This window comes from Mus musculus, chromosome 3, assembly GCF_000001635.26.
Source record: "Mus musculus strain C57BL/6J chromosome 3, GRCm38.p6 C57BL/6J".
In the NCBI taxonomy this organism is placed as follows: Eukaryota; Metazoa; Chordata; class Mammalia; order Rodentia; family Muridae; genus Mus; species Mus musculus.
In genome coordinates this window covers 66,962,568-66,982,532 of record NC_000069.6, presented here as the reverse complement: position 1 = coordinate 66,982,532, position 19,965 = coordinate 66,962,568, and the positions used below count along the sequence as shown (strand labels likewise).

General features: G+C 44.0%; 2 protein-coding genes across 10 annotated transcripts in view; one reads left to right on the top strand and one right to left on the bottom strand.

Moving 5' to 3' along the window:
• Nucleotides 1-1,169, bottom strand: part of Rsrc1 (arginine/serine-rich coiled-coil 1) — a 377,040-nt gene extending 375,871 nt beyond the window's left edge. The window contains exon 1 of the mRNA XM_017319694.2: nucleotides 1,052-1,169. The gene's annotated coding sequence lies outside the window, so the exon portion shown is untranslated. The remainder of the gene's footprint in view (nucleotides 1-1,051) is intronic.
• On the top strand, nucleotides 762-10,810 carry Shox2 (short stature homeobox 2). 9 transcript variants are annotated; one of them, NM_001302357.1, is made up of 5 exons: nucleotides 762-1,322; nucleotides 4,139-4,347; nucleotides 6,623-6,680; nucleotides 7,001-7,089; nucleotides 8,626-10,810. In NM_001302357.1, the coding sequence occupies exons 1-5, from the start codon at nucleotides 977-979 to the stop codon at nucleotides 8,881-8,883; spliced, it is 960 nt and encodes a 319-aa protein (NP_001289286.1). In that variant the 5' UTR covers nucleotides 762-976; the 3' UTR covers nucleotides 8,884-10,810. The 9 variants fall into 9 exon arrangements, with proteins under 9 accessions (NP_001289286.1, NP_038693.1, XP_006501278.1 ...); NM_013665.1 differs by having other exon boundaries at nucleotides 8,590-9,267; XM_006501215.4 differs by lacking the exon at nucleotides 762-1,322 and adding an exon at nucleotides 1,354-3,319 and having other exon boundaries at nucleotides 8,590-10,810.
• The last annotated feature ends 9,155 nt before the right edge of the window (nucleotides 10,811-19,965 follow it).

Sequence of the window (19,965 nt, the reverse complement as noted above, 5' to 3'; positions counted from 1 at the left end):
GGGTCGAGCAGTTGGGATGCCCACCCAGAGCGAGGCTGTAGGGTCGGGTACTCTCTGAGGATACCCACTGACTCTGATTGCAATGCACTTGTCAGTTTCCTCTTGGCCCCGCCTCCGAGAAGTCTATCCAGTTCCCCAGTGTTTTACTAAGTCGTGACACCAACGCAAAATCCACGCTTAATTAAATTAATTAGGGATTCTTGTCAATCCTGGATTAATGGCCAAGAGCACCAGCGGCCGAGGCTATCAGAAAACCCGACCGCTGAGGACCTGCCTCCTCTCCCCGCCCCCTCTGGTCCCCTGCTTGCCCTCCCTCTCCAGCCCGGTGGACTCCAGCCTGGATCCTCCATCCTCAATATTCATATTCATATTCTCTCTCTCTCTCTCTCTCTCTCTCTCTCTCTCTCTCTCTCTCTCTCTCTCTCTCTCTCTCTCTCTCGTCCCCACTCCCTCTCCTCCCCACCCCAGGTAGTGGCGCTCCTGCTACCCGCGAAGGGGTTCACTAGGAGTTGCGAGGGGAGGTAATTTACTCAGAACAAGAGGCCCGCCTTTAGGAAGTATAAATAGTGAGACTTCAAGAGCTGCGTCGCTATCAGATCTGAACTCTCCGCAGGAAGAATTGTCAAAGATCTTAACATTGAACACGCGCACTCCGGCAGGGAAGCATCAGTTCCCATTTCCCTCTGGCGGCCCCCGCCCCTTCCCTCCTCCCCCCTCTCCCCCTTTACCCCCTCCTTCCTCCTCCTCCTCCTCGTCCTCCTCCTCCTCTTACTTCTTTTTCTCCTTCTACTTCTCCTCTTCTTTCTTCTCCTCTTTTTCTTCTTCCTCCTCCTCCCTCTCCTCCCCCATCCCCCTGCCCCATTGATGTGTTATTATTGGGGGGGCTGGAGCAGTAAAAAAAGAAGGAGGAAAAAAAGAGCGGGGCTCGGCAGGGAGAGCTTGAGCGCGAGGTTGACCGGCGGCGGCAGCGGCCGCGATGGAAGAACTTACGGCGTTCGTCTCCAAGTCTTTTGACCAGAAAGTGAAGGAGAAGAAGGAGGCCATCACGTACCGGGAGGTGCTAGAGAGCGGGCCGCTGCGCGGGGCCAAAGAGCCCGGTTGCGTCGAGCCGGGCCGCGACGACCGCAGCAGCCCGGCAGTCCGGGCGGCCGGCGGAGGCGGCGGCGCGGGAGGAGGCGGAGGCGGAGGCGGAGGAGGCGGAGGAGGTGCTGGAGGAGGAGGAGCAGGCGGAGGAGCTGGAGGAGGGCGCTCTCCCGTCCGGGAGCTGGACATGGGAGCCGCGGAGCGGAGCAGGGAGCCCGGCAGCCCGCGGCTGACGGAGGGTAACGGCCTGCCCCCGGCCGCGGTTCCCCTTACTGCCTTCCCTTATCCTCGGGGCGGGAGAGGACCCGGGACCCGAGCGGGAGGAGGGCGGCATCGCAGAGGGCCCTGGACCCCAGCTTTGGGAGATACCGGGATAGTGGAGGGGTAGGAGGCCAGACTGCTCCGTCGTGGGTGGGGTCCTCGCGTGGGGGAGGGCGTGGGGTTTCGCGCACCCTTCTCTGTCGCTCCGGTTGCACCGAAATATGTTTTTCGCGAGCGGGAGGATGGGGCCGCGCTGCGGGACGGCGAAGTTTGTGTGGCCCGCGGCGAGAAGGGGTGCGGCAGGGGCTCACTAGGAGGCCGGTTGTAACTAGCCCGTAGTCCCGAGTTTGCCAGAACCCCTTTCCTAAGCCTAAAGGAGAGAAGGGGAGGGGAGAGAAAGAGGAGAGCCACACGACATTGCCCTTCTTTAGATTTGCCATCAAAACCACTGTAACTCTGCAAAGCCCCCAAATCTCCGGATCTTGGGGACCAAACTTCACATTCTTACTGAACAGTTAAGGTAGGAGCCAGCCAAAGGTCCAGGCCAAGGTGATTCCCTCTCGGTGGAGGAATTGAGGAGTAGAGGGTGGGGGACGACGACGAGGACACTACATACACAATTTCTTTACTGGCTAGAATCGTGCAGTACTTTAGGAGAGAGAGAGAAAGAGATGGAGAGAGAGAGAGAGAGAGAGAGAGAGAGAGAGAGAGAGAGAGAGAGAGAGAGACTTTTGGAGAGAGCAGTGTTAGAAAAAGGCTTTATCTAACCGGTGAAGCGTCCATCAACTCAAAGTTAAAAATTAATTTGGCACTCGGTACTGCAGTAACTGGTGTGCTGCCATATTTTTCCAATTAAGAAAATATGTGGCATGCGTAGAATCACAAATTTAAGCAAGCAATTAACTTGTTTATAACACGGTCTGTTCCTGTTTAGGCCATTAAGTGGAAAGTTGGGGGCGAAAGAGACATTATATTAAGTCTATTAATCAACTTGAAATTTGGATTTGTTTTCCTTTGAAGCCCCTAAACTTTGAGGGGAATCCACTCTGGGGGTGACAACAGACAAAGCCAGTCCACCTTCCCATCTGAAGAATATATGTTCCTGTTTAAATTTTACTAAGATGTTAGTGAGATTGTCCTAGTAATGTTTTCTATTAAATTGACCCCTAATGTTTGCTGTGACCTTATCTACTTCCTTCCCGGAGGAAGAACAAACGTCCACAAAATGAACTCTGAGAAGCAGAAATACAGGCAATAAATAAGGTTACTGTATAGAATGCCAAGCTGGGGCAAGATGGGGCGCTTTGCCTTCACCGAGATCCCGGCCGGCCGTGTTCCCCTAAATTTAGAACGTGATAGGGTAAAATGATAAAGGGGCCCCCAGAGTAACCCTTCAAGGTTCATAGCTCTGAGACTCGGGTTACATAGCCCTGGCAAGCCTGGGTGAGCCAGTTGCTGGGGTTGTTGATTTCCAAGCTCTGGGCAAGTGTTAATTTCTTTGTAGCTTGGCTCTTTCGACTTAATTTTTTCCCCTCTGTGTTGATCCGGTTCCTGGGTTGGGAGGAATCAAAAACAGCCTCTACTATCTAAACTTAGCTTTGACAGTGGACATCCATCTCCAAATCATGCAGAGGATGAAGGTTGGGTGGACCTTGTATTGATATGGGCCTGACTTTGACTGTCCTCATCATTGCCTTTTGACATACATATATACCACCCCTCGTGTGGCTCTATTTGCTCACACTGCCAGAGCTCCTATCTTTTACATGGAAGGACAGCAAAGTAGCAACGAATGTGAGGGGGAAAATGCATATTTTATTAAACATCCGAGCGGCTGGATGCATGAAAAGGTTTTGAACAGCCAATAGAAACCGAGGAATGTTCTGCTTGAACCTGTTGATCTCAGTGGGTTTAAGCCTTTAGGGTCGATCCTTGGTTTCCACCGGGGAGGGAGAAGGAGAGGACAGATGCAGCGGTGGGTTTTGCTGACCACCAGAGTCTGTCTGATTTGCCGCCTCTACCCTTCTGGCCCAGCGTGGGCGGCCAGTCATCCAGGCCGCCAACATGGCGTGGTTGCCTGTGCCAATCCGACCCGAGTCTGGCAGGGAGCACAGGGACTGCCTAGTTGCTGATGGAACCATCCGTAGGGGTCTGGTCCGAGCCCTTGGGTACCCGGGGACGTGGCTTTCGGCGCAGCGCTGTACCAGAATCTCGTTTTCCTGCTGCAACCTTTCAGCGGGCCCAGTTGTTCCTAAATTAGACCAGCAAGTTTGCGGGAGGCAAAGGGCCAGAGGCAGCAGAGGCTGGCGGGACAGCGGAACAGCCCTCTGGGGATAGCTGGCGTGCGAGGCCATCGCGTGGCCTTGCCGCGCCCTTTAACCGAGACCGGGCTCTGGGAGAGGCCCGCGCAGCGCTTTTGATTTCCGTGAGTGCGTGGGTCAGTGAGTGCCATAGGGTCAGGAATGCATTTGGTGTTGACAGAAGGGAAGGGAACAGGTAGTGAGAGGGTAAGCTAAGACCCCAGTTGAGTTGGGTAGCCGCGTGCCCACCTTGTCCCCAGGCAGCTATACAGACGAGACTTTGCGGGTCTCAGAGACCCCATCCTCTCTCCAGGTCTTCACAGGGATCCCGCGCTCCCAGGGTTTAGGAGTCTCTAGCCTTCTGGAAAAATCTGGTAATGAGACTGTCTTGCTTTTTTTTTTTTTTTTTGTTCGTGTGTGTGTGTGTGTGTGTGTGTGTGTGTGGTGGTGCGTGCTCCGACGCACGTGTGGTCCTTCCGTGGTGCCCTCTTCAGTGTCCCCTGAACTGAAGGATCGCAAAGACGATGCGAAAGGGATGGAGGACGAAGGCCAGACCAAAATCAAGCAGAGGCGAAGTCGGACCAATTTTACCCTGGAACAACTCAACGAGCTGGAGAGGCTTTTCGATGAGACCCACTATCCAGACGCTTTCATGCGCGAGGAATTGAGCCAGCGACTGGGGCTCTCTGAGGCCCGAGTACAGGTACCCCCATTGCGAGGAGGTGGAGGCTGGGTCCTGAAAGTCAGAGTGCTATACCTAATGTTTGCGGGGAAGCTGCAGGTGTCTGGTGTGAGATGAAAAAAAAAGGGGGGGGACATCTTTTCTAAAGATCTTATTTTCTAAAATGGGTTTTGATCCCGTAGCCCCTTTCACTCCTAAGCCAACATATGTTCGCTGAAAAAGAAAGCTGTGCTGGGCTTGCTCCCAGAGTTTCTATTAACCACACCCCCCTAGCCCCTCGCTGTCTTTAATGTGGTTTAATCCTAATGGGCCTACTTTTATAAGCCTTAAAAAAAATGCCATAGAAAACGTTTTATCTCTGAAGCCTTAAAAGTTACAACGAGTATTTTGCTCTCTGGAGTTGGGTTTCGTTGAGGGTCTAGGTTTGCCAAACGGATATACCAATTAGGTTTATGGATGTACAGACTATAAAGAAAATTAGCATCTGTTAAGTGCAAAAATTTACAGTGTACTGCTAGCGGATCGGTCTCTAACTGAGCGAGAAACAGAGGGCATAGAATATGTTTGCCCACCCTTTGTTCCTCCACTTAACCAACGCAAAGAACCTGAACCCATGAAAACTCCATTTTAAAACAACATACACATCGTATTATTGATGTTTGCAAAGCCTGGCCTTCAGAATATCACTTGGGGTCAGAACTGCAGCTTTTTTCATTATTGGTGGGGTTGAGGATAATCTAAAGGAGGAATTATAAACACACATACATATCCTTCCAGCTTTATAGGGAACAAATTTAAACGTTTCAGATTGTATTTCCGCTCAAATAATAAAATTGGGAGAAAATGATGGTCATTATTTGTTTGAACACATGGAGCAGTTTTAGGCTAGAACATCTGCAGCTGTTACAAAGTATCGCTGTAACAGATACTCCCTGGGTCTCTGGGCGGAGAGACCACCATCTGTAAGGAACTATGCACAATTCTTATGGGGCTTCCCCGCATCTTGTAATAGGATCAGGGGGAAAAAACAGAGCAGTAAAGTGGACAGAGAAAAAATAATAATAGGCCGCCTTGGTCATCACGACGTCAATCCTAGAGCCTTCCCTTTTTAAGCCTGTTCTGCTTTGCAGCCTGTGCTGAGCTCTCTAGAGACTCCGCAACCCCTTAAAACCGTGATAATTATTGCAGCCGTGAGTAATAGTATCTCCATTCCAACTCTTCTAGGGGGGAAAAAAGAGTCAAGAAGCCTCAGGCCATGTGAGTCACACAAAGGATGCCACCCTGGCATGAAATCCACCCTTCTATTATACTCAATATCAGGAGGATTTTTGAAGATTTACATTGACTGTGGCACTTGATTTCAAAAACTTACCAGAAAAAGGCTCTGAAGTAATATTTTCCTTTCATGGTTTTTTTAAACATTAATTTGTGAATCAATCAATATGCTGTATTGTGGAAACTGTATTATTGGAGCCTTATTTGAATTTAAAAAAAATCTGTCACACTGATTTGAAAAGTTGGCAAGTTATTTAAGAAGATCATATCCAGGGTTTACTTGATGCATCTCCTTTTTGTGGCACACTCTTTTTTTAAAAATGAAGTTTATTACTGCTCTTTTTTTTCCCCTCCTTATACTTTCATTTAAGTTATAGGAGCTATTTCCTGGAATCTTTCCTACTGTCCCAAGCAGTGGCTTTTTCTATAGGAGCAAATTAGATTATCATGATAATGGCACAATTATTCTGTCACTGTGTTACACTCTGCTGCACAGAGGGACAGAGAAAGTCTAAACTTCTTTGTAGTGAGGCTTTTATGACACTAATTACCACCCCCATGTCCCTTCCCCCACCAAAATAAGAGTCATTATTTGCTTTACTGTTTGCTTTTCTTCAAGATGAAGCTAATTAATATTACAGGCTATTACTGAGTCTATTCTTCTTGGGTCTTAACTGGGTAAACATTTAAACCCATTATCACATTGGTGTCAGGTACCAGGGAGTGTTTTGGACCCCTGGGACTCTGTAATGTGGAAAGATGAAACCGGAACTAGTAGTAATTTATCAAGGAACAATTTACCTTAAAACGAGTCTAGGAAATCTTTCTATTTTGTTTTTATTTTATTTTGTATTTCTTGATTTACATTTTTATTTTGAAAAGTGAAGCTAGTTTGTACAATTTAACATTTGTTTTTTATTTCCCAAGACTTTCCCAAACACTGCCCCCCCCCATTGTACTACTATAATTTAAGATGTTTTGAAATATCACAGTTTATGGTTTTTTTTTCCTCAACTTTTAGGTTTGGTTTCAAAATCGAAGAGCTAAGTGTAGAAAACAGGAAAATCAACTTCACAAAGGTATATCTCATAATTCATTTTATCATTAAGTAGAAGTGGGTTTGGGGTATAGCTATAACTAAGACAAAGAACATCCTAAGGATGACAATGGGACATGATTTAAGAAAAATTTCTGGGCAGTTAATGAAAGTTCTACTACTTAGAAGCAAACTTCAACTTATTTTAACTATCACAATAACTTAGAAAAATGACAGTCCAGAAATGACTTGCTACCACTTGGCACCTTGGAAATTATTTTAGAAATGTTTACCTCACATCTCATGTTTCATCTCCCTTTTTTGTTTTTGTTTTTGTTTTTTTTTTTTTGTTTGCTTTTATAGGTGTCCTTATAGGAGCCGCTAGCCAGTTTGAAGCTTGTAGAGTTGCACCCTATGTCAACGTAGGTGCTTTAAGGATGCCATTTCAGCAGGCAAGTACAACCTAGCTACAAGCTTTTTTTTTTTTTTTAAGTGTAAAAAGGTCTGGATGTTTGTTTAGACTGCTGAACAGACCCTGTTTCTTTGCTTCAATTGAAGAACCAATTTCAAGACTATATAGAGCACCCACTCCCCTTTAAAAAACCTATACAGTGTCAAGGCCTTGAATATTTAGTCCTTTCTGTCTTCATAGGAGCCTGAGGGGAGCAACCTGTCCTTTAAAAACTGCATTTACGATGGCACCTGGGGAGAGGGAGAAACAGCGTTTGATTGGGATCAAATCCAATACAGAGGCTGGTCCAAGGGTGTTATAAAAGCAATCCTCTAAATAGTCATTCTAGATAGTTTTTTTTTAATCCCTTAGTCACATTAAGTGACTCTGGCAGAAGAAAAATAAATGCAACTATTCTCAATTCAGACTTATTTTTAAAAAGCTATCCTAAAAAATAAACAACAACAACAAAAAAGTTTCATCTCTAATAAAGAGGGAAGACTTGGTCTTCCCAGGGCTGGCTGTCCTATCTCAGAAATCCATTTCTGAGGGGGAAAAAAAAAGTCTTTAGAATAACGTTTTAAAAGGAAAGCCTGCAGCAATGATGTAATCCTAGGGAATCCCAGTGTTCTGAAGTCCCCACTCTCTAAGCTAGAGGGCAAAATCCTTTCCTTTGCTAGCAACTGTCTGACCGTACCCATCTTCAGCAGACATCCTTACTCACCAAGACTGTAATGTCATAGATGAGCTCTCAGTCACCAGTACTCCGGAGTGGGGAGACTTCAGGTGATTCTTATCTATTGAGTATTAGAGTTAGAGCCCAGGACTCCCTCACTACAGGACTCTTGGATCTTGTTGGAAAGGAACTTGAAAGGAGGATAGTTGTAGAAAGAAAGAGAGCCAGAACTTACTAGGAAACTGGCCCTACCTAAGAAGGTAGAGATCTTCAGGCCAGCAAAATCAGCCTCACCTAGAAGGTGGTTAGAAACCTAGTCTGAGTCCCAACACACTAGACCTACTGACTCAGAATCTGTATTTAAACATGATCCCTACAGCAGGAAAAGTTAAGACCTGCAGATTCAATAGCTCCCCTAAACGACAAGAAAAAGTTATATATTTTTGTTTTAGTAGTGTGTCCAGGGGTATGTGACAAAGACAGGAGAGGATGGCAGTCCTTAACCCCAACCTCTCCAAGATGATGAGGTGGGTGATCCATGGGGCTACATCAAGATCACGTATTCACCCACGCAGTCCCCGAAGGGACCACCTCATTCTTGCAGTCAGGGACTAGAAACCCAAGGAAACATGCTCGTCATGATCTGAGGGTAGAGATGGGACACTAGAGTACCAATGTGGTGTTCCAGATTTAGCAAAAAGCCTATAACGTCCTTCTCCAAACAGATACTTTGCCAAATGTTGCTTCCCTGTCGCGCACCCCAATTCTCCCCATAGCCAAGCTGGACGCCTTTAATGTTCTGTTTCTATTCTGTTGTCACCCTAGGATAGTCATTGCAACGTGACGCCCTTGTCCTTTCAGGTTCAGGCGCAGCTGCAGCTGGACAGCGCCGTGGCGCACGCGCACCACCACCTGCATCCGCACCTGGCCGCGCACGCGCCTTACATGATGTTCCCGGCACCGCCCTTCGGACTGCCGCTGGCCACGCTGGCCGCGGACTCGGCCTCGGCCGCCTCGGTGGTGGCCGCTGCCGCCGCCGCCAAGACCACCAGCAAGAACTCCAGCATCGCGGATCTCAGACTGAAAGCTAAAAAGCACGCGGCCGCCCTGGGTCTGTGACGCCGGCGCCAGCGCCACGGTCGGTGGAGCCTCCTAAGCGGCGCGATCCTGCACGCCCTCCGCGACCGGCTTCTCCCGCACCCGCTTCTGACCGTCGCCCAGGCCTGTCCCTTCCCCGCTGACTGCCGCCTTTTCTTTCTGCACCCTGGATCCCCAGGGCGGGACTCTGCGCTGGACCCGGGATCCCACGAGGGCCACCAGCCCAGGGGCTCCTGCCCACCCGCCCTTGGGACTAAAATTCGGCTTTGTAGGAGCGGGTTTGGGGAAGTCTGGATAGAGACTGGACAAAGGAGTGTGGCCACAGTGAGAAGTGGATAGCGCCACAGCTGCGGCGATGGACTCGTTCATAGGAATAAAATCTTGCTAACAGCAAATGAGCAAAAACAAAAAAGAATAGAGAACAAACTAGAAAGAAAACGAGAAAGGGAGCTTGTTTCATATTGCTATTTGGCTGGAATTAGAGAGAGAACGACGAAGCAAAAACAATTCTTAAAATTATTTTGTACATAAAAATACGGAAAAATAACCTGGATGAATCTTGAGAGAAAGGGGGAGGGAGGGATTTACCAACTAAAATGTATGTTTTTTTTTTAATGGTCCAAGAAAACAAAACAGAAGGAAGAGGTATACTTATTTAAAGAATTAAGATGGAAAAAAAGCGCAGCTGGGAAGTTCACAGGTTTTGAAGCTGACCTTTTTCTGCGAAGTTCACTTTAATAGGAGACATTTGATAAGAGAGGCGGGCCTCCTTTTACGTTGAATCTGATGCTTTGAGTTTTAAAACACCATGTATGGAAGAGCAAGAAGAGGGAAGACAGTGTGAAAACGAGGAGGGAAAAAAGGACGTTCATACAAAAAAGAAAGAAAAGAAAAGAAAAAGCGATACCACAGACAGTGATTCCTCTGAGAAATTTACATTATGGCAGAACTGTCCAGACTGCTGACAGTCAATTCTGGTTTGCATGTTACTAGTATTCCATTGATGGTGTCCCCTCCCCTCCCACTCTCACGTGCACTCACTACACTTTCATTCTCAGTATGAAAAGCGTCTGGAAATTGATGTGAATCCATATATAATTTGTCCGGCCTTTGATCCCAAGGGGCAAAGGGAAAAAAAAAGTGTCATAAGGGAGTAAAATACACTCTGAGTCTTCCAAGAACACGGAGGCTGTTAGGAAATATGGGCAAAGAAAAGAGAAGAGCAAATGAAGTCACGAAGGTACACTGCAGGGCATCGTGATAGGCGCTTTATCTGTTCTCTACCTTTTCGTGAATTCCCTCTTGCTAGTTTAAGTCCTATTTGAGGACAATGCTTTATTCCCACCCCACCCCTCCTCTCTATCCTGTCAAATTCACCTTAAACGATACCCAGCTAGGTACAGACACTAGGTTTGTGTATAATATGTTGATAAACACGAACAAAGTTTATTTTGGCTATAATGTGTGAACTAATGGTTGACTTTCAACATTTGCATTTTATCTCACAAAAGTGTATCTATTCAAGTAATCTTTGTTTTTGTTTCAATTCATGTAGCTATTTAAACAGGGATACCTTGGGCTAAGCAACCTGTAGCCCCAATTCTCTAGCAAGCCTCTTTAGAACCCCCTTTAATTTACATGAAAGAGGAAAAGCTCTTCTTACTGAACTTTGGTATGCGTTTGAGCTTTGTAACTATTTGTTCTCCATGAAAACAAAATTATTTATATTTGCCATATTTTTTCTAGTGTATTAAGTTATTTTAAACGAAAGAAGATGCTGTTATGACGTGTTGTCAGTACAAAATGTTTCAGCTCCACTTCTGTTAAACCTTTTAAATAAGTGCCAAGTTATTAACCTAAGACAATTGAATGAAAATAGTATTGTTTCATTTGATGGGGTGCGCGTCATCTTTGTTCTTGTTACTATTAAAATATCCGGGATACTCTTTCCTTTTTCCTTTTTGGTGATATATTCATATATTCTCTCTCTCTCTCATATTCTCTCTCTCATATTTTCTCTCTCATATTCTCCCCCCCCCCGCCCCCAGCGCTACACTGCTCTTAAGTGAAAGTAGCCAAGGAATACTGAAAAGGTGGCCCTGTGGATTCCTAGCACTGAGGGCATCTCCTTCCACCTCACATTTAAATACCTACTATGGAGCCCAGATTATGCTAACCAACAAAAAGGAACAGATTAGGAAAACAACAAAGACTAAAATCCCCTGCCCAAGACTTTTCTCCTTCACTTTGCTACGCTTTCATCCTTAAAGTTTGTTTGGATCATTTTGGGAGAAAGAAAATAGTGGTCACGCAACTGCCTCTGGGCTTGTTATATATGGTATTATCAACAATCGATCGCAGATCGCATAACTTCCTGGAGCTGCTGGTTTGGAAGTAGACTCAGGGCAGGAGATGCGTTGAGAAACAAAGCATCCCCCTCCCCGCCCCCCTTCTCAGTCCTATTTGGCATTAATCGCTCTCTTCCAAAATCTCCGAAGATGGGCTCTTGCCTGCCAATTTGTGTAAAGGCGGGGAGGGGCATGGTGTGTGTGTGCGCGCGCGCACACACAGGATGAAAACCTTGAGACTCAGTCCCAAAGAGGCCTGAGTCCCGAATGACCTTTCTAGCACCTGCCCAGATTCAAGGAGAGGAGCCCCCTGTGGAGGGCCCAGACGTCTTAGCCACCCCTGTTATCACAAGTTGGCAGATAAAATAGTGACCCCCTACGGAGCCCGCAGCGGCGCTCTGCTTTCCTCCGGGACTCAGCTCGCCTTTGAAGCTGATCCTCAGACTGGAGGTGGGGCAAGAAGTTGATCTGTCCCTTGGCTACTGGAAAGCAGGAGCCTGTCTTGTCATTCCAGCCCAGCTCTGTGGCTTTCTTGGTTGGCGAAGTCATGGTTAGCTATAGTGTAGTCCTGCTCGCCCCGGCGGCCTCGGAGAGATCCCAGCGGCCCCGTTGAGGTCCCAGCGGCCCTGGAGAGGTCCTGGTGCCTCCCACGGACCTGGCTCCGAATCCCTGGGGTCCATGTGACAATCTTAACCTCAGGTCAAGGCAAGTTCCGTCGCTCTCAAGACCCCTCAAGGGAACATGGAGGTCACACGAGGAGAACGTGGGACAGGGGAGCGGCGTGGGATCCAGTGCCCACTATGGCTCTTCAAGGTATCCTGGGCAAGTCCCAGGTCAAAGGCGGTGGCACGTCCCTGCCAGCTGGGAGTTGGGTACCATCCATGCCCATATTGCCAGCCTACCATGAATGCTGAGGTCCAAAAAGGGAGGGGGAAAGCTAAGTGCAGTGAGAAAGGCCAAAGGTTCCTGGTCAGGTCAGAGATACCAAGCCACCACTTCCTCTCCCTTGAAGTACAGGAGGATACAGGGATGGATCACCCTAACTGTCTGGGGTCCGAACCTTTGATCCAGGCTCTCTGGGCCACTTTCCCAGATCTTTGCCGCCCAAACTGTTGGGCAGACAACTAGATTTGCCAAATCCAAATCCCGCATTTTCGGAACCACCCCCAGAAGGGGTTTGAGAACATCTTGGCCAAAATACAGTAATTGACTCCCTGAACCTTAATCTTTCATGGAATGCAAACCTTTCTTTAGAAAAGTTAGAAAAATCCACATTGGGGATGGGGGTGGGGGTGGGTGGAGCTAAGTCAAAGGCGAGGCAAGGTTACTGTTAAGACCTCCTGGGTCCAGGAATCCCAGAGTTTTGTTTTGTTTTGTTTTGTTTTTTTCTTTAAAAACAAAAACTCAGAATTGAACTGATACACATCTAGTTTGAACCCCCCTCCGTCCCCCCAGGATTGTAACTTTCAGATCCTCAGATGGTAGTACTTTACTATAATGTAATGCTCAAATTTCGGAACTATTTTGATTTCTAAAAAAATGCCTTTTTGGCTTCAAGAACATGGGATCCTGGTTTTTTTTCCCCCCCTCACAAATCAGTTTACATCATAAATTGCAAACATTTGCAATAAGATCTCAAGATTGTTTATTTTACATAACCTCAAGCACTTGACTATGTTAAACACCAGTACAGAAAGTCTGTGAAATCAGTTTAATGTGTGTCAGGGAATTAAAGGGTCACGCCTTTTCATCACATAAACAAAGCATGTAAGACTGTTTTGATTGTCAGTTTCCCAATTTTTAGTCTTACAATTGGCTATTAATTTTAGAGTCATTCTGTGCAAAACTAATTACTAAAGTCATATACTGGTTTAATTAAGTGTTTCTGGGCAGAAGAAAATTATATTCTACATAGGGAAGTGGATGATTGTTTTAAACATTATATTATTTTAGTTCAAGCATAAATAAAAGCCTGCAAATTCTAATGTGCAGAGAAAGGCCTAAAATGGTTTCTTAATGTGCCATTAGAACAGTTAGTCAAAATGCATTAAAGCAACATCTCCAACCCAGAAATAACAAATATGTCATTCTAATGAGAGTGTTAACTTATGGATAATTTATTCAAGGTAGTTTTTACATTTCACATGGAATGTCTTATTATGACCTGCCTGACTACTGTGATGCTTGTTTTTCAAAATCTAATTTATATAGGCTTGGAATATACATAATTCATAACTCCTGTTGATATATGTATACACACTTTGAATTTTAAGTCTTTACAATATGTTTGGATGTTTGCTAGCATGTTTTTAAGACAATTGAAATAAAAGCATACAAACATAAAATGTGTTAAACATTATATTGAAAGCAAGTGCTTTAATTGTGCCTGAAGAAAAAGTAGTCCAAAATGAAAGAGAAAAAAAAAAAAAGATTAGATAATTCTTAAGCTCAGGTATACAGGTATAGAGTGAACACTTAAATATATCAGATGGGATATCCTTATGTAAGAAATATGAAAATCTGTAAAGCATACAGATGTGAGCATACAACACTTCTGATATCTAGGCAATCTGCTCGTGTCCCTAATTCATGAACGAAATGAAGGAAAAAACGTCGAGTCTTCCAGCATTTTGTTTGGGGTATTTTATGTGCCAGTCAAGGTAACCACCGCATATGCCTTCAGTGCATGAGAACTTGTATATATAGTACTTACATGGAGTTCTATTGACACGAGGAAAGGATTTAAAATATAATCGAATAAACCACAAAGAGAAGAGTAAGCACCGTTTTCTCTTCTTTTCTTTCTTTTTCAATTTGAACGTACTGCTCACAGGCAAGGATCTCCCTTCACCCTTACTGAAGCAGAATAGTTTGTGGTTGATGAGGTTGACCCAGGAACCTCACTTCCGGGATTCGAGCCTGCTATTGACCAACCCTATGATTTTAGGTCAGTTTTTCTTTCTGTTCCTTAGTTTCCTTAGCAGGGAATGGGAATACAAACAGCATCTGTCTCATGAAGTAGCCAAGAGGATTAACCAGGTTAATTATAAAGTCCTTAGATCAGAGCCATACAATATGTACACTAAGCACTTAAGAAGAATTGTTTTTATAAAGAAATGAATAAACAGTGACCATTACACTGAAAACTTTAGAAGAAAATAAAGTCATGCAAGACAAGCAGACAAGACTTTCCTTTTGTGACCAAAGGAAGACTTTTATGTGCTAGTTTGTGATTTTAGGTAATTGCTTAGCCTCCATAAGCCTTCTCTGGAACATGTGACATCATGTCACAATGTAAGTAGGAGACAACGTATGTACAAGAGCAATTTATAAAGTTTACATATATATATGTATATATATACACACACACATACACATATATGACAGATAGGAGATCAGGTGTGGCACTTGCCCTCATGGGGCTTACTGTCTGGGAAGACAGCTTATTGATACATAAGGTACTGCCAGGAAGAGGGTGTTAAATGCACTTGCTTACAGGTATTCCGACATTTTCTGTACATCTGAAGGGCCACACAGCACATGTGGGGTTCATTGCCCCACTTCTGCAAACTGAACTTTCCTTAGGAATGAGTAGCCTTATAAAGGAATGGTGGAGGGACACCCAGAGGTTAAGAAGCACACTTTGTTAGAAGTAAATGTATACCATATGTTGCTGTGGTTTGTGTTCCATGGGACCATCTGCGTTTTCCTTGGCTGCCCAGATTTGTAGAGCATTAGCAGCTAAATGCCCAAAAGATGCAAAGCCTGCCGAATAAGGATATTTAAAAGAAGTTTGAAAACGTATAACACTAAGCAAGGAGCATTTACTTACTACTGTAAAGATTTGTTGAGTCCTTACTGTAGACTAAATTAAAAAGGACCCCTTTTTAATTCCAACATTTAATTATATTATTGACATCACTCCTTGTTTTATATAGTTCTATGTAGTGCTCAAAGAACTATTTCATACATCTTTTTTGGTGAGTCAGTATGTTATCAGCTAATCTTTAGAGGCAAGGATTTAGATGTGAAATGTTAAATAATTTTTCTTCCTAGAACCTATGTCCTGTTCATATTCTCTAACACACATCTTTCAGATTGTTGCAGGGTTTAATATGGTGAAATGTATCGCTTGCTTAGTACACAGTGGGTTTCAACAATTTCCCATCTCTACGATACTTATGTTATTTACCCTTCTGTATTATTACATACAAAGACTTTAAATTATCCTGTTTATAGTTAAAGATACATTAGGAAATTGGGGGGACATAGTAATGCATATCTATTTTATTTCCTTACTATGAATATTGATTATGTGCATGATGTCATCTGCTCTGGAGTTTGGAATAAAGCTTACTTCAAATCTTGTCAAACTTCTTTAAAAAAAAAAAGGAGTAGTTCTGATTTTAGATCTTCCCCTTTGTGATGCATGAAGCTGGTTCTTTCTTTGTACATAGGAGCTTGAGGATTTCTTTATGCGGAGTTTCTCCAGAGCCTCTGACCTTCAGTCTTCTATACTCTGGAATGTCAGCACACAAATCAAGTCCTGGCATTAACTCTGTAGTCACTTCGATATTAGATTGATTGTCCTTCTGCTACATATTTATTGAATACATTTTGTATGCTTCAGTGGAAACGAAGAAGAAAATAAACTGCCCTTAAAACTGATTTTTAAAAGGTCTATCAATCTATCCAAATGTTCAGAACTCGTGCAGCATTGTTTTGCATTATGTTTGCTGGCATTACTGGTTTAAAATATAATTATCTGTCTCATGTACAATAGGTTTACTGAAATTCTCACTTGTCAGCAGTTGCATTTCTTTTAAGGCTTATGTAATGTCTATTATAATTGGTCTTACGCAGTAGTCACTTTTCAGAGGGAAGAAGTGAGGTGGAAAGTTTTGGAGAGAAGGAAGCCGGTCCCCCATGACTGTAAGAAAGAATGAATAAGAACAGCTGGTGAAGACATCCACTTCCTAATTCCTGTCTACATCTATGTGGAGCTACCTAGCAAGGGGAAAGTTAAGGTTGCAGTGGAAGGAAATTTGTGAATAAATTGACCTTAAAATAGGGCTAGCAAGGGCACTCAGAAGCAGAAGGAGGAAGTCCAAGGAGCAGAGATGCAGGAATTGTAAGTGTGGGAGAATACTAAGGAGTGCAGGTGGGAAGATGGGAAGCCATTTCTTCAGCGATCTAGGACTGCATCCGTTCTCCTTACTCCTGATTTTAGTACAACGAGATCTGTGCCAGGCTCCTAAACCACAGGATTGTAATGCAACTGATTTGGATTGGTTGTTGATTTGTTTGTTTGTTATGCTTTGTTTTGATACAGGTCATTACAGCATAGGCCTGGCTAGCCTGGAACTCTCTACGTGGAATATGTTAGCCTCAACCTCACAAAGATCTGTTTGCCTCTGCCTCCTGAGTGCTGGGATTAAAGGCATAGGCTACCATGACTGGGCCAATTTAAATTGTTTTAAGACACAAAATATATAGCGATGTCTTATAACACATAATCAAAAAATAATATAGAGCAAGGCATGGTGGCTCACACCTGTCATTCTAGCACTATGTAGATGGGGCAGAAGCATTACTGTAAGTTCCAGGCCATCCTTAGTTACATATCAAGTTCCAGGCCAGCCTCAGCTACCATGTGAGAACCTGACTTAAAAACATAACCACTCCTTTGAAAAAGAAATATAAGGAGATTTTGAATTAAGTATGTATGTATATCAATATATGTATACACACACACACATATATATGTGTGTGTGTGTATATATATATATATATATATATATATATATATATGCCTACTTTTTTAAAAAAATGTGTAAATTGTGTCTGTTCAATAGTGAGAGTCCTCCAAAAGTTGGACCTGGGATGCCTTGCCACACCCTAAAGTATTCTCTCAGGCATACAACCCTCCATGTACCATATAGAGGCATTTTTATAAAGCCTTCATTACTGTAAAATGAAGTCAGTAGTGAAAATATGCAAAGTAATGTTTATTCCTTTATAAAAAGAGTCAGCCACGAGAGCCTTTGTTCTGTCTCATTCTCGTTCTGCTTATTATTTACTTCTGCTATTAGCATTAACGAAAGGAAGGAATGTTTGCTTCAAGCTCAAAGTTCTTTGCTAACCCACAGAAAGGGCCAGAGCAATTGAGCTTGTCTGTCAAGCTGGTCAAGGTGGAGAGTAATGTGGTCTGGGGTTCCCAGAGCCCATTGGACCTTTGACCTTTTCTGTTGAGACTATTGATCTGGGTTAATCGTCAGCACCAGTTGTGCTGGTGGTGAGTTGTGTGCCCATGTGTGACTCCTCATTGAGAACAAATGAGGCTCTGACCAACTCAGAGGGTGATTGGTCCCCCCCTTTTTTTTTTGTAGTTTTCCAAGAGCAGGGTGGGAAATTAGAATAAATAACCCCTGACAGGCAGAGTGGAAATTCATTTCTAGAATGTTTGCAGTTGTCTCTATGATAAAGCAGGGGAACTGTGCCCAGCTCCGATTTCCTCCTCCTATGTCATGAACTCTGTTTACCAGGGCTACCGTGCTCTCTAGTCCAGTAGGCATGGCAGGACAGTACGTAGAACTTTGAGGTTAGTGATACAGTCAGTGAGGAGAGTGTGCTTTCTCTTCTTCCGTTCCACAGTTTCTTGCCACCTCCCTCCCACCCCCATTCTTCTCATCCCACCAAACCAGGTGCCCAGTGAGAAAAACAGTAGTTCAGTGGGCGCAAGGGCTACACTTTTCAACAGCTTGAAATGAGAGCTAATAAAAAAGGAGAAAAGTCAACCAAACACCATCCCACATGGTTCGCCCTTGCCAGGTCTTCCGTGCTTAGGAGAACAGTGAGGTATTTTTCCTTGCCTGGCCACTTTATGACTAGTTCTCATGCTTTCATCTTGAGAAGCTTCCCACGTCACACACCACACAGACAACCCTCTGTCCTTTCTTTTGAGGTACTCATTCCAGGAGTCTGACTGTGCACAACCACACAGGTATCACTGCCTTAAGGGCCTTTTCACCTTTCTGCTCCAATCTGCCAGACTCCCCTTTCCTGACCTCCCCTGAAAGTCTGGCATCCTTGGGAGTCTAAGTAAACAGAAGGTCTGGTTGACCTGAGGTGGGGATGGGGAGGCAGGGCAAGTTGCAAATGCAGAAAGAGTTGAGAGAAGGAGTCAATCAAGAAGGATACATTTTAGAGACTCCTGTATGTCCAGTTGTACAGCATCTAAATATCCCCAGATGCAAGCGTACTTTAATAGGGAACAATCCATGGAATGATCTGGGCAGCATTTACTTGATTCACAGAAGACATGTGTGTGTGTGTGTGTGTGTGTGTGTGTGTAAAATCATATATTAAACTTTCCTTTAAATCTAAGGAGAGAGGCTAGGAACTACATCTCAGTGGTATAATGCATGCTTTGTGTGTCCAAAGCCTTTAGTTCAATGTTCACCAAAGATAATTAAAAAGCTAAATGAAACAATAAAAATATATACCTAAATCCGAGGAGGGAGACATAATTATATGAATGGAATTCCAAGTTCTTGGCGAGCATCTGAACAAGTGCTACACGGCAGGTTCTAGAAGCTAACTAAGATAGTGAAAGGAAGATGGGGCATCGAGAATGTCTATTGGAAAAACTGGTGTGATTGGCTTTAGAAGGTGAGCAGTAGCTACTGTTGGAGTCTTCTTCTGGGAGCACATGTTCAGGAAATGGACTAAGAGTTAACTCTCACTTTAAAGAGACTCAGCACTACTCAGCCATACTTGCTTTTTTAAGACTACTCAGAAATACTTAGTTTTTCAGTATTATTCAGCAGTGCTTGTTTTTTTGTTTGTTTGTTTTTTGTTTTTTTCCCCGCTGTTGTTGTTTTTTACCTCCTACATTATATCTGAGCATTTCTTTATTTAAAGTGATTTATTTATTTTTATTTTATGGGCGTTGGGTTTTGCCTATATGTGTGTCTTTGTGAGTTTGTCAGATCCCCTGGAATTTGAGTTAAAGACAGCTGCTAGTTGCTATGTAGACACTGGGAATTGGACCTGGGTTCTCTGGAAGAACAGCCAGTGCTCTTAACCTCTGAGTCACCTCTCTGGCTTAGCTGAGTATTTTTAATCATGTATATGTATGTATGTATGTATGTATGTATGTAAATAAATAAATAAATAAATAAATATCATACTTGTCTTCATTGTGTTGAATTTTTCTTCTTTTGTTTATTTGTAATTTTGTTTTCTTAGTTTGTTTTACAAGACAGGGGCTGACTATGTAGCCCTGGCTCTCCTGGAACTCACTGTGTAGACCAGGTTGTCTTTGAGGTTATAGAAATCTATATGCCTTTTTCTCCCAATCCTGCAATCATATCCAGCTAAAATATTTACTTATTTTTATTTTATGTGTATGAGTGTTTTGCCTGCATGTATGAATATATACCACATGCATGCTTGTGGATGTCAAATGAGGGCATTGAATCCCCTGACCTGAGAGTTGTAAAGTCTTCTTGGGTGCTGGGAATTGAACCCAGGTCTTCTGCAAGAGCATTTAGTGCTCTTAACCACTGAATGCTTTCTCTGCTCCTACTTTTCCTCTCATAGCTTGCTAAATATTTTACTGACATCTTTGAATCATATCCAAATCCCAGCGTTTTCTGCTCCTGTTTCTCTCTGACTCTCCTGTGCTCTTACAGATACCCTTCTTTTACCATCCTAGGTTTACTTTCTATTCTTATACATCACAAGTTTGTTC